The following is a 12,084-nucleotide window of genomic DNA, read 5'->3' as shown; positions in this document are numbered from 1 at the left end:
TTAAGATAGATCTTAATGATCCACACCAATGAAAATCCTGTTTTTATTGTTTCTTAACACGTCTTTGTGATTTTTTTTACTCCTATAATAATTGGTTTAATGAATAAAAATACATAAAAATGTTTAAAATTTGATTTCTGAGAAATTCTATGTTCAAATGTTTTATCAGGAGCAGACAAAAAAAAGTTTTTTTAAAAAAAAGCTTATTTGTGCCTTAAAAAAATACAATGGACGAGCCACAAGCTCCCTGCTCCACTACATTCTGATGCATCACTTGTAGACGACTAGATCATGTACGTCTTTGTTTTCCTCGTCTGAGCTGGAATCTGGCTCAAAATTTTACATCTGGATAGCTCGTGTATTGCTCGCCATTTTTGTTGTACCAGTAATATTAGAGTGGGGGAGTAAAGTGCTGCAAGCTAGCAGGAGAGCTTGTAAACATGGGAATAATGGGAAGTGGGGCCACGATAACAATTCCGACTACAACTCAGAGGTGAATTTCGAGTGAATTTTCTACCGCTCTTCAGAAACTATGTCCTACACAACAACACTTCTTTTTTCAGCTTAAACGGCTCAATCATAATTAAAAGACAGCTAGGAACGCTTTTACAATAGATGAAAAGATCATCGGAGTGGGGCTTTAAAGTCATTACTGGAAAGGCTTTAATCTTAAATTTAAAGTTAAGATGTGTTGCTGCCAAAACAAAGCACTCTGGGTATTTTTTTTCAAGACATGTTGTGGTAAATGATTACTTACATTGATCTCAGTGATGGCAATGTCAACCACGCTACCCACAACAATTAAGGCATCAAACGTGTTCCATGCATCAGCAAAATAGTTCTGCAAGCACAGGCAACAAAGACACAGAGAAAACAGAGAAAAAGAGAGAGACAGCAAAAACAGGATGGAGAAAGAAGAGGTGAAGAAAAGAGATGTGAAAAATAGAAAAGGGTTAAACATTAAAAACTGAGTTTTGAAATAAAAGCACATGAAAGTCAACATTCTTGGTGTTTTAATTCTATAATTTCTTATCTTCTAACATATTTAGATGCTAAATTTGTTCAAACTAAAGAACACCATTATAGTTTATGATAAATATTATTATTGGATGATGATGAATATTTATATTTTCCTTTCTGGTTGCTTCTAAACTCAAAAATGTAAGATAACAAAATCTATCTAATCTTTCTAAAGGCAACAAAACCAAAAAACTTTTTTTATATTTCAAAATATAAAGTGTTACTTTAAAAAACGCCAAGAGTTTGTGTTTTAGTCCATGCACTGTAAAGTTTTTGCTCCCCATAAGCTGCATGAAACTAAAATGCACAAGTCCACTGCACTTGAACCACTGGAGGACTGCCAACAAGAAACAGAACAGCCAAATTCTTGCTGCAACAGAAATCCTGCCTTCCTCAGCAGAAGAAGACTAAAAAAAAGGAGAATAAGAAGGTAAAGGAGGAGGAAAAGCTTGAGGGAGGAGAAAAGGAGAGCAGCAGCAGCAGCGATGGGAGAGTGGGAGGAGGTTGACAGAGGGAAACATACTAACGTCTGTCTACCTGGCTGAGTATGATGTCGACTACACTGCCAATCACCACCAGAGCGTCGAAGACATTCCAGGCGTCCCCGACATAACCCTGAACATGGGGGCATTCACATCCAGAGTGGGAGGACGGGGGAGGGAGGGATGTTTATGAGGGACAGGATCAGAGGTAAAAAGGTTACAGAGGGATGTGATCGGGAGGGTGGAAGGGCTTGAAGGCAATATCTTTAAACATATATAGGGGACTATTGATGTTTTAAAGAACTTAATATTGTTTATGTTAAAAATAATGCAGTCATTTGTGAAAAAAACTCAATCAGATGATGTTCCACTCACTCTGGGTTTAAAGGCGATGAGTTTGAGGATCATCTCTACTGTGAAAACCCCCGTGAAGACCATATTGAGGATATCCATGGCGTAGTTAAACAGATGAGACTGGCCATAGTGCTGAAAGATGAAACAAGCACCTTAAACTGTACCGCCTGTTTATAAGCAGAAGATCAGGTGGTTTCCAAGGAGAACTCACCTGGATGGCCAGACACAAGGTGTTAAGGATGATCAGGACAAACATGACGTATTCAAAGCCAGTGGAGTTGACCACATACCAGAACTTGTACTGGTAGGGGTTTTTGGGAATGTAGCGACGCAGAGGCCGAGCTTTCAGCGCGTACTCCACACACTGACGCTGCAACGTGTGGAGAACGGAAACAAACCCATGTGTTCTGTCATAACTGAACTCTGAATTCTCGTTTTTCCACAATAACTAAAAGAAAATATTCAACTGATCGGATTCACACCCAAAGATTTAGAATTCCTTCCAACCTGGTTCTTGTCCAGCTCACAGTTCTTGTATTCCTTCTCCCCCTGCTCCTGAAAGGTGACGATGACGAAACCGACAAAGATGTTCATCATGAAGAAGGCGATGATGATGATATAGATGATGAAGAAGATGGAGATCTCGATGCGGTAGTTATAGATGGGACCCATGTTTTCCCTGTTAGAGTCAATGGCCTTGTACAAAAGTCTGCAAAACACAAGAAAGTTGGGACCATAAGCAAGTTTAATGCTTCAATCCATTGAAAATATTCTAAAATAAAAAGAAGAATAAGTAATGTGTTGGGAACAAACACGTACGTGGGCCATCCTTCAAAAGTGGAGACAGTGAAAAGAGCCATCATGGCCATGAGAACATTGTCAAAATTGAAGTCACTGTTGTACCAAATCCTCTCCTTAATCATGGGTAGTGCTGTGTCCCCATTGCTGTAAAGAATGTACGTTCCTCTGGAAATAATAAACAAACGTCTTTAGTAATTTATCAGGGCAGAAATAGGCATTGAAACAGACATTGGAAAATGCTCACTTGCATTCCTCAGGGCTGGACTTTGCATCATCTGTGCATCGATAGAATTTTCCCTGTTTTAAATCAAGAGGAGCACAAAATGAAAAGTATAAGAACCTCCGTTAAATGTGTCTCCTTATTAATTGCAATGCAGTGTCACATGGAGTTCTGTTGCATACACACCTTGAAGAGCTGCACTCCAATACAAGCAAACATGAACTGCAGCAGCGTGGTGACAATCATGATGTTACCGATGGTCCTGATGGCAACAAACACACACTGCACCACATGCTGTAGAAAAATCAGTTTAAAAATGTCAGCAGGAATTATAGGGCTGCACCAGAGCAAAAAGACTCACTAAGTGTATCCAAAGCAAAGACTCTTTCAGACACACTTTGTTGCTTTTATTGTGTGGACTCTGACCTTAAGTCCCTTGGCTCTGTTGATGGCCCTGAGTGGACGGAGAACACGCAAAACACGGAGAATCTTCACCACTGAGATTGCTGAGGATCTGCACAGGTCAATAAAACATGTGAGTGAATCCTAGTGATCAAAAGATCATTACAGGTTTCGTGGGAAGTCACTTTTTTCTTAGAGGTGAAGATTTCATTTAAAAAAAATGATTCCTTTTAAGATTTAAGTACGTTTTAGTGTTTCCCCCAAAACCTTTTTCGCCCAACATTGACAGTCAGATGCTCAGTGGAGGATTTTGAGGAAATAGAAAGCCATAAGACATTGACTAAGCATTTATTTGTTATGTGTATTTTAGATCTGTGGTCATTAAAAGAAATAAAATACAAATATTGGGAACACAAAGTGTAATATTTACAAATTATTTTTTAAATTCAGGCTAACAAATGTAGCCACTTTTTAGATTTTATGACAGAAACTTCAAAATCACACTTACTGGATACCAAAAGACACCAGAGACACACCGACAACAAGCAAGTCAAGTAGGTTGAAGTAGTTCCTGCAGAAGGCCCCCTTATGAAGAAAGGCTCCGAACGCTGTCATCTGGACAACAAGGACAACGCAGTTACATTCATACATTACATAAATCAGAGAAAAGCAAATCACAGTAACAAAAACAAAGCATTTTCATACTGAAAGGTGTGCTAACAAGCTGTAAAATCTAAAGCATCTTTTATTAGAATGGCACCTTTCAAAACTTTCAATGTATTTTTACAAACAGTACATTTTAATGTAAATGTAACTGCAGTTTCTAATAACCTGCATATTAAATTAAATTATTTAAAGTTACATAGCTTAAAAATCATACTAAAAATGGTTCAACAAACATCCTATCGTTTTATCCTGGATTTGAACACAAACAATTTCAAAATAAAAGCAGTCAGAGCCAGTCACGCACAGAGCGACATGCATGCACAGACAGATATTTCCTTAATGTATGCATGTCACATTTGCAGAATAATAACAGATGGAACACAGACCGTCCTACTGTGCTCCATTTTTAAAAACATATTCATTCACAACTTTCTCTGTAAACAACAAATTTACATTGTGGACACAACAAGGCAGACTTGGTTCTAACATGCAGGGAGCAACAGAGTCAAGACTAAACAGACTTGAAAGCAGATTTGTGTGATAGTTTGGAGGAATCATCAGGTTCAGGCAAGAAGGAAGGACACAGCTTAAAAGTGACTTTTTATAAAGTCATGTGAAAGAGAAAGAACGTTCAGTTTCCTAAACCTTTCAATTCTAAAGATTTGGTTTTTGGTTACAATTGCAGTCGTTTGGGATTTTCATCGTCTTGAAATAAAAAAAATAAAACCTCAGTTAACAACAGGTTCTTTTTTTAGGAATGAAAAAAGACGAAAACGCTCAAAAGAACAACTTAAAAGGGAATAAAGAGCCGCCATTTGTAGCAATAATTTAGTCGTTTACTGTGTGTTGATACTACTTTTTGTTATTTTTAAAGAATTCAGTTTAGCAATACTTTATTTTCTTTCCAGCGGTTCTGCATTAGGTTAATAGGTCAATTTGCTCTGCTGCATTAGCTGATGTCACCAAAAATTAATAAAACACTTCATCACAACTCCTGTCAGTTGGGACGTTTGCACAGATTGGCTGGCTTTGATTTGTGCTAGAAGTAGTACTTCAAACAGCAAAAATCCATGCTTCCATTCAAAAAATATCCACCTTTATTGCAACTGAAAAAAGGGAGAAATCCCCTCTTTTTTTGGAACAAGCACCGCACAGTTGGCTTTCTGCATTCAGGATTTATTTTAGCTGACAGTGTCATTTCTTGTGTTCATCTGAGGTCATGTTTAGGTTAATAAAAATGTTAAAAAATAAAAGGTTCTGTACGTTCTATTTCACATGACCGTTTTTTTTTAAATTGTAGACAATCTGGCGCTGAAGTTAAAATGCTCGAATAACGTAAAGATGTAAAAAGGAAAAAAGAAACGCCTTAAATCTACTGTGGTGTCCGAATATATTACATTAAAAACCTAAATATTTATAAAATGCCATTGATATGATGTCAAACCTAAGGGGGAAAGCCATTTTTAAGCAGTTTTAAATGATGTTTGCTTGTAAACATTAAGTAGCTTCGCATTGATCGTAAAGACAGAGAATGGACCTCGATGAGAAAGTGACTTGGACAAAATCTGTTACAAAAAAGTCGGACAAAAAAACGTATGGCCCTGATGTGGAAAGCTTGGCTCCATGAGAACAACACGAGCAGACGGCCGTCATGACCATAGTGCAAAAAAACGGAGGAAAAAGAGGATGTGTGCAGCAAGCTCGGAGGTGGTGGTTGGTTGCCGAGACAAAGCAGCAGTCGCCATTGTTTACCTTAATAAGGATCTCAAATGTAAACATACTAGTGAAGACATAGTCTGCATAGCCTAGGATCTGAGGAGGCAATCAGAGTGACATAAGCGCGAAGGGTTACTGAAGCTCTACCCAACACAGCACAACACAGCACACACAAGACATTTACCTTCAACAGGATCTCAACTGTAAAGATTGCGGTGAAAGCATAGTCAAAATAACCAAGTATCTGCAAAAAGCAATGCACAAGTTTAAGTCATTCCAGGATAACAGCACAGTGAATGATCAAAACCGTACAGCTAAAAGAGATTTTTATTTATAGCAAAGCTGCACCAGGCAATATGTAATAAATGTATCCGTCTGTAAAAACCCACTCCGATAAAAGTGTGATTTTATCATGTTCTTGTGGCATTTTTCTGGTGATGGAGGACTTTTATAAAGAAAACTTCAGCTCAAAATTTCCTGAGTATTTCTTTATTTAAATCAATGTAAATACGAAAAAAATGCTGTTTAAAAAAAAAAAGCTTATTTGTGACATAGAAAATGCGCTCGGCGGGAACCAGTTCCCTTGCTCTGAGTTCTCAATTTGGGGAAGGGGTAGGGGGGCGGTATTGCCCAGCGCCAACGGTCTCGGCCACATTTCAGATATATCGGTGGCAGTTTCGTATCAGCCGATATTTGCCTAATCTCAGTTTATCAGTATCGATCCGATATTAAAAGATCTACTGATATTGTTCTGACGATGGGAAGCTTATGTTTACAGTCATAGCCAGAATTGACTGTTTCCAGGTAAATTTTATTTTTGATTGGTATACATGTTTCTGGCAATGAGAAGCTTTGGTTTTACAGTTATGTCCAAATTCAATAAATGGTCAAAATCTTTTCAGATATGTTTTCAAAATTTTAAAGTGATACTTGTTCCTATGCGAACCCTCGCTGTATGTTAAAAAGGTCAAGTACAATGTGATTGAATAGCAAAAGAAGAGGTGTGTGTTTCTAATAAAGAAACATAAAGGTAATGTAAACATTGTGTTATTCCAGACACTTAAATTGTAAAAAATATCGGCTATTGGCCACAGCCGCAGGGGAAATATCGGTTATTGGAATCGGCCTGAAAAAACTTCTAATCTCAGAGGCCAATTTCTGATAATCTTCTGCCGTTCACCAGAAATAACGTTTTTATATAAAGTAACGTTTTCAAATAAAGTTTTTACATTTTTGCTAATATTGGTATTTTCATAATTAAAAGACCACTGGGAACACACAAGAGGATCGGCGTGGGTCTTTGAACTTTTAGGTTTATCAAATTTCATATTAAAGCCTCATGGGTTGGCCGTGTCCCTGATGTTCCTTAAGTTTTGTACAACCTTTAGCTGCACAAAGCTACTCAGACAGTGGAGTCTGTTGTGACTAGACTCGCTGCAGGACATCATTTATTTCCCTGAAAGTTTCATTTTCTAACTGCAAAACCCAAAAGTCCACTTTACTGGACTACAGGGTCCGGGGTTATTTGTCTTTGTCTTAAAATTACCTAATGCAGCTTCTTTTACTTTGTAGGAAAAGTAATCATCCACTTTGTTTTATCTTTTTATTTTGCGTGTTATCCTTCAGCGCTTTCACAGTTACGTGGCAAAGCATGACAAAGCCTTTACACTTCAGCTCTGCTGAATTGTTTAGAGGGTTGATAAATTGAACAGGATGTTAAACCTCAACAACCAGAGAGAGAAGCAGACAAATACAGCTCGTCATGAGAAGCACTTTTCCTCCCTTGACTCGTGAGGATGTCTTTGATGGAAAAGACATCAATTTCCCCCACGAGGTGCATTAATTTAAAGCAACTTTTCTTCAGCTCATTTTTTCTACCTACAATGTTGCGAGCAGAGAAGTTGCGGATGGGATCTTCAGCAGCCAGAGAAACTGAGCTGAGCATGATGAAGACCAGGATGAGGTTGGTGAAGATCTGATGGTTGATCAGTTTGTGGCAGAGTACTCGAAAGCTGTAAAACAAATACAAGAGTAAAAATAAAACAATATAAAATCAATTTTTAGATGTTGAGTCTTAAGTTTTCAGCTACAGTCTAACATCAACAGGGACTAATTAATACGACCACACAGGTGAGACCCACGGGTTGGTGCTGCTGAAGATGAAGAAGGCGCTGCCTTGAGGGATGGGCGGAGTCTTCTCTTTGATGGTGAGTTCAGAGAGCCGTTGAGGGCGGGGTCCTGTTGGGACCTCTGGGAGAATGTCGTTATTGTCCTCATCATCGACATCATCTCCTGGAAAACATTTTTGGTCAACAAAATAAATAAACAAAAGCCAATTGGTGTTTTGACAGAAGAAATTTCTTTCCAGAAAGAGAAAATTGGATTTGATGATGCCATCTAATGGCTATTCCACTCAAAGTTTGGATTTGATGTGTCCTCGTTGTTCAGCCGTTTTTTCTTTCGGCCTTTTATGCTGTGTCTGCTGAATTTTTTATAATGCATGAGAGTTGCCAGCTGTATTTTATCAGCTGGCTTTTAATTTATAAGTAAAAAGTGGATGGCTCAGTCAAGTTGTAAAGATGCAGAATTATTAGAAGACGCATAACACGTACTTTGTTTTTCATTTAGTTTTTTCTTGAGATACTTTCTAGAAATTGCACTTTTTGAATGCCACCTTTGTGTAGTTACAGTATTTTTTTAAGCAAAACATTCTCTGTAGAATATCAATCAATCAAAGTTTATTTGTTAATAAGGCATTTTACCAGCGCCCATGCAGACCAGTGGTTCACAAGGATGACAACAAAGAAAACTATGATACAACCAGATAAAAATAGTTTAAAAAACATTCAAGAAACACAAAAGACAGAAATGAGTTACCTCTTGTTAAAAGTCTGCTTTGGACTTAATCTGTTGAAAATGTTTTCTTACCTGGAGATTCAGCAGCAGCATACGGCTCTTTGTCTGCCTCTAGCAAGGTCTCTGTTGGAAGCTGAACAGTGAGAAGAGGATGAACACTCAAAATGCATTTTTATTTATGACTTATGGATGAAAACTGCTCTCATGTCCAAAAACTGATCAGGAATCTTGATTTACCTTTGACTCATGAGCTGCTTCAGTTATCTCAACCCTTTTCCTGTCTGAACTTTCTTCCCTTTTGAAAGCAGATAAAAGTGAAGAAGAAAAAAATCAAATTGAATCATTAAAAATATGAGTTATGCATAGCTATTGAATTGAAATACAAAATATTAGCCTAATAAGTTTTACTTGGTACTATTCCTCCTCTTCTTGGCCTCTTCTTCCTCCCTTTGTGCCGTGTTGAGGCTCTCTGCGTCGGCCAGGTTATCAACAGCGATAGCCAAAAAGACATTTAGCAAGATGTCTGGTCACATCAGTTAAATAAAAACCTTCCAGATAAAAAGGCCCACTATGCCTAAAATAACAGTGAACCAGTTCAACTGAAATGGATCATTCCAAAGGAAGATGTTTGTTTGTTTGTTTTGAATAGGCAGATGTTTAGGGCAAGAAGGATACAGTTTCCACAGATGAAGAGAATGATGAAGTAAATGCAGACCACCATTCCAGAGGAGGCTGGTCCCCCGTATGCCATGATGCCATCATACATCACTGTGTTCCAGTCTTCTCCAGTCAAAATCTGATGAACACAAAAGAAAGAAAGCAGAGCTTAAAATCCTATAAAATTAATCTATTAGTGATATTTTTACGATTACTAAAGTGTCAAATTAGTTATTAATTCCTGCAAACTGTAGCATAGCAAACCCACAACATGGCAGGATGTTTTTCAGTTGTGATTTTAAACAAAAACACAAACTCACCTGGAACACGGTGAGCAGGGCTTGTGGGAAATTATCAAATGTGCTCCGTTTGGTCACCGTCTCATCAAAGTTGAACTTGCCTCCAAAGAGTTGCATGCCGAGCAAGGAAAAAATAATAATGAAGAGGAAGAGCAGCAGCAACAAAGAGGCGATGGACTTCATGGAGTTGAGCAGTGAAGCAACCAGGTTACTGAGAGACGCCCAGTGCCTGGAGGGGAGAAAAATTAGATACAAGTTGTGTTAAAATAAAAAAAAGACTAAGAAAGGATAAATAAAGCTCATATCTGAAGATTTTGCTCTTTGATTTTGGTAAAAATGTGTTGCTAAGACATGGTAGCACCAACATGAAGGGAAAATGAGGAGAAGCAGCAAAGGCTTCAAATAGTCAAAGAAAAGATTTTAGGCTTATATCTAAAAAGAAAAAGATAGCATTGCTAGATCGCTGCCATGAAACTTTATTCATAGAAGAATTTGCAGCTTCTCACTCTTCATGAACAAGAGTCAAGAGTTTTTCACAAATTATAATTAACTTACACTGCAAAAACTGAATTTTAATGAAGGAAAAAAGACTATTATTTCAGGAAAAAAGTCATATATGTCTTGTAAGAAAAGAAAATTGATATTAAAAGTTTCTTAATAGCAACACAATCTTATTTCGAGAAAACATGTTTTTGTGACTAGAATTGTTTCTTTAAATAAAAAGTGGGACCATTTTTTTTTAACTCAATGGCAGATATTTTTGCTTATGCAAAGAAAGGAATTTGACCTATATTTAGGTATATGTAATTATATTTCACATATAACTACACATAAAATATGAAGTGAAACATTTATTTAAAGAAAAAAAAAAGTTATATTTTGAGCTGGGAAATAATAGTTTCCAGTGTTGGCATTCCTGCAGTTTTTAAATCTTTGCCTTTATTTGTGCAGGATGCTTCATATTTAGCGTCAAAACTCAACATAATTGCTTACCGTGTAACTTTGAAGATTCTGAGGAGACGCACGCAGCGGAAAACCGAGATCCCCAGAGGAGACATGATGGCCAGCTCCACCAGGATGGTTTCCACGATGCCTCCACACACCACAAAGCAGTCAAAGCGGTTAAAAAGGGACACAAAGTAGGCCTGCAGTCCCAAACTGTACATCTTCACCAGCATCTCCAAGGTGAACAAAGCCAGGAGAACTTTGTTGGCAACATCTGCAGATTAAAATCTTTATGTAAACCGTCGCTTTTCACAAGCAGAAGATAGAACAAAGCATGGGAAATGAAAGGGTGAAACCGATACCTTGGACTTCCGTCAGCCAGTCCGGTTGGTTGTAGTGCTCAGAGGCGATGGTGAGAGTGTTGAGGAAGACCAAGATGATGACGAGCCAGTAAAACGTCACAGATTTGACAGCTGCACGGCACTTCCTGCGACACAGACGGTTCCAGCGTCGCCACTGACGACTGATGAACACAAAATAAGTTTGCTTATATTGTTGTAACTACTTGTGTATTTGTTGACTGCATTTCATTGCTTTGCATGCAGTAAAAACATTGGTGAAATGAGATTAATGAGCAGCATCGCATCCAATCCCCACAGAAGAAAAAACTGTTTAGGAGTCAAGGGTTGATTTTAGGTACTGACGAGATTAAAAAAAAGCAAGTGGTTAAAAACACACAGGTGTCATCAGGAAAAAAACAAACAGATGAGAAGGTTAGGGACCTGAATCAGTCATTAAAGGGACAAAAGTCTCTCATGCAGCATGAGCGGACTGAAGAAATGGAGAGAGCATGTCAAGCACAGGATGTCACGACACATTACTAACCTGCACTTTGACTTAGTAATTTTCTGACTGTTGGGGATGAAACACAGACGACATCAGAACAGATATCTCTCTACCTAAAACGCATTTTAACCATCTGTCGTGTGCATTAAAAGCTTTATTGAAAAACAAAGTAAACAAAGTGTTGTGTGTAATGTTTCACACCCACCACAGTGGTCCACAGCACAGCGATTTGTCCTCCTCTGCATTGTGGTTATCGGTGTTCACAGATTCCGTCTCACTCGTTGGCACGCTCGCTGCAATGTCCAAACACAGTCAGGAAATGAGGAAAAGATAGCAGGATGTTTTTGTTACTTTCCAAAACCCCATTTGCACTCATTTTGACCTATTATTTGCTTTATTTGACATATTTTTAAAAGGGTTTTTACAAAAAATGTCATCAAAATTCAGTTTTCAAGTCAAAGCCCAAGAAACTAAAAAAGTAAAATAAGAAACGAAACAAATTACTTTGATAAACTTGACTAGAGCTTTAATTTTTACTTTATTTAAAAAAAAAACATTTGTTAACAGTACAACAGTTTAGACCAAACTCAAGACTTTGAGGGCTAGTGTCATTGTAGCTTCCTATTGGCAGCACACACCTGACCCAAGAGGGCTAATCAGCATACAATAAGGTAGGGTTTCAGGAAACCCAGCAGGATGCCGGCCCTCAAGGCCTGGAGCCTGACACCCCCGGTTTAGATACAGACAGTCCACCAATTTGTAAACCTTTAAAAGTTAAAAGTACGGGGTGTGCGACCAAATTCATGAGGAAATCAAAAAA

At 38.0% G+C, this 12,084-nt stretch overlaps 1 protein-coding gene across 37 annotated transcripts in view; it reads right to left on the bottom strand.

The window, feature by feature from the left end:
* The window catches only part of cacna1db (calcium channel, voltage-dependent, L type, alpha 1D subunit, b), an 84,382-nt gene that overhangs the window by 26,248 nt on the left and 46,050 nt on the right, over positions 1-12,084 (bottom strand). For 7 of the 37 annotated variants that reach the window (XM_023956439.2, XM_023956440.2, XM_023956443.2 and 4 more), the window contains 23 exons: positions 11,470-11,557; positions 11,304-11,330; positions 10,781-10,941; positions 10,467-10,692; positions 9,495-9,702; positions 9,193-9,313; positions 8,926-9,040; positions 8,755-8,812; positions 8,590-8,650; positions 7,803-7,953; positions 7,544-7,673; positions 5,846-5,905; positions 5,698-5,757; positions 3,788-3,894; positions 3,304-3,391; positions 3,064-3,171; positions 2,902-2,954; positions 2,676-2,822; positions 2,364-2,565; positions 2,068-2,226; positions 1,878-1,988; positions 1,558-1,635; positions 758-841 (listed from right to left, as the gene is read on the bottom strand). In XM_023956439.2, the coding sequence (XP_023812207.1) occupies positions 758-841; positions 1,558-1,635; positions 1,878-1,988; positions 2,068-2,226; positions 2,364-2,565; positions 2,676-2,822; positions 2,902-2,954; positions 3,064-3,171; positions 3,304-3,391; positions 3,788-3,894; positions 5,698-5,757; positions 5,846-5,905; positions 7,544-7,673; positions 7,803-7,953; positions 8,590-8,650; positions 8,755-8,812; positions 8,926-9,040; positions 9,193-9,313; positions 9,495-9,702; positions 10,467-10,692; positions 10,781-10,941; positions 11,304-11,330; positions 11,470-11,557 (2,603 nt within the window). The remainder of the gene's footprint in view (positions 1-757; positions 842-1,557; positions 1,636-1,877; positions 1,989-2,067; positions 2,227-2,363; positions 2,566-2,675; positions 2,823-2,901; positions 2,955-3,063; positions 3,172-3,303; positions 3,392-3,787; positions 3,895-5,697; positions 5,758-5,845; positions 5,906-7,543; positions 7,674-7,802; positions 7,954-8,589; positions 8,651-8,754; positions 8,813-8,925; positions 9,041-9,192; positions 9,314-9,494; positions 9,703-10,466; positions 10,693-10,780; positions 10,942-11,303; positions 11,331-11,469; positions 11,558-12,084) is intronic. The other 30 variants (XM_023956455.2, XM_023956457.2, XM_023956466.2 and 27 more) reach the window with 16 other exon arrangements.

The sequence above is a fragment of the Oryzias latipes genome, chromosome 7 (assembly GCF_053564925.1).
Source record: "Oryzias latipes strain Hd-rR chromosome 7, Olatipes_Hd-rR_3.1".
Lineage (NCBI taxonomy): Eukaryota > Metazoa > Chordata > Actinopteri > Beloniformes > Adrianichthyidae > Oryzias > Oryzias latipes.
This window is presented reverse-complemented; position numbering and strand designations above follow the sequence as displayed.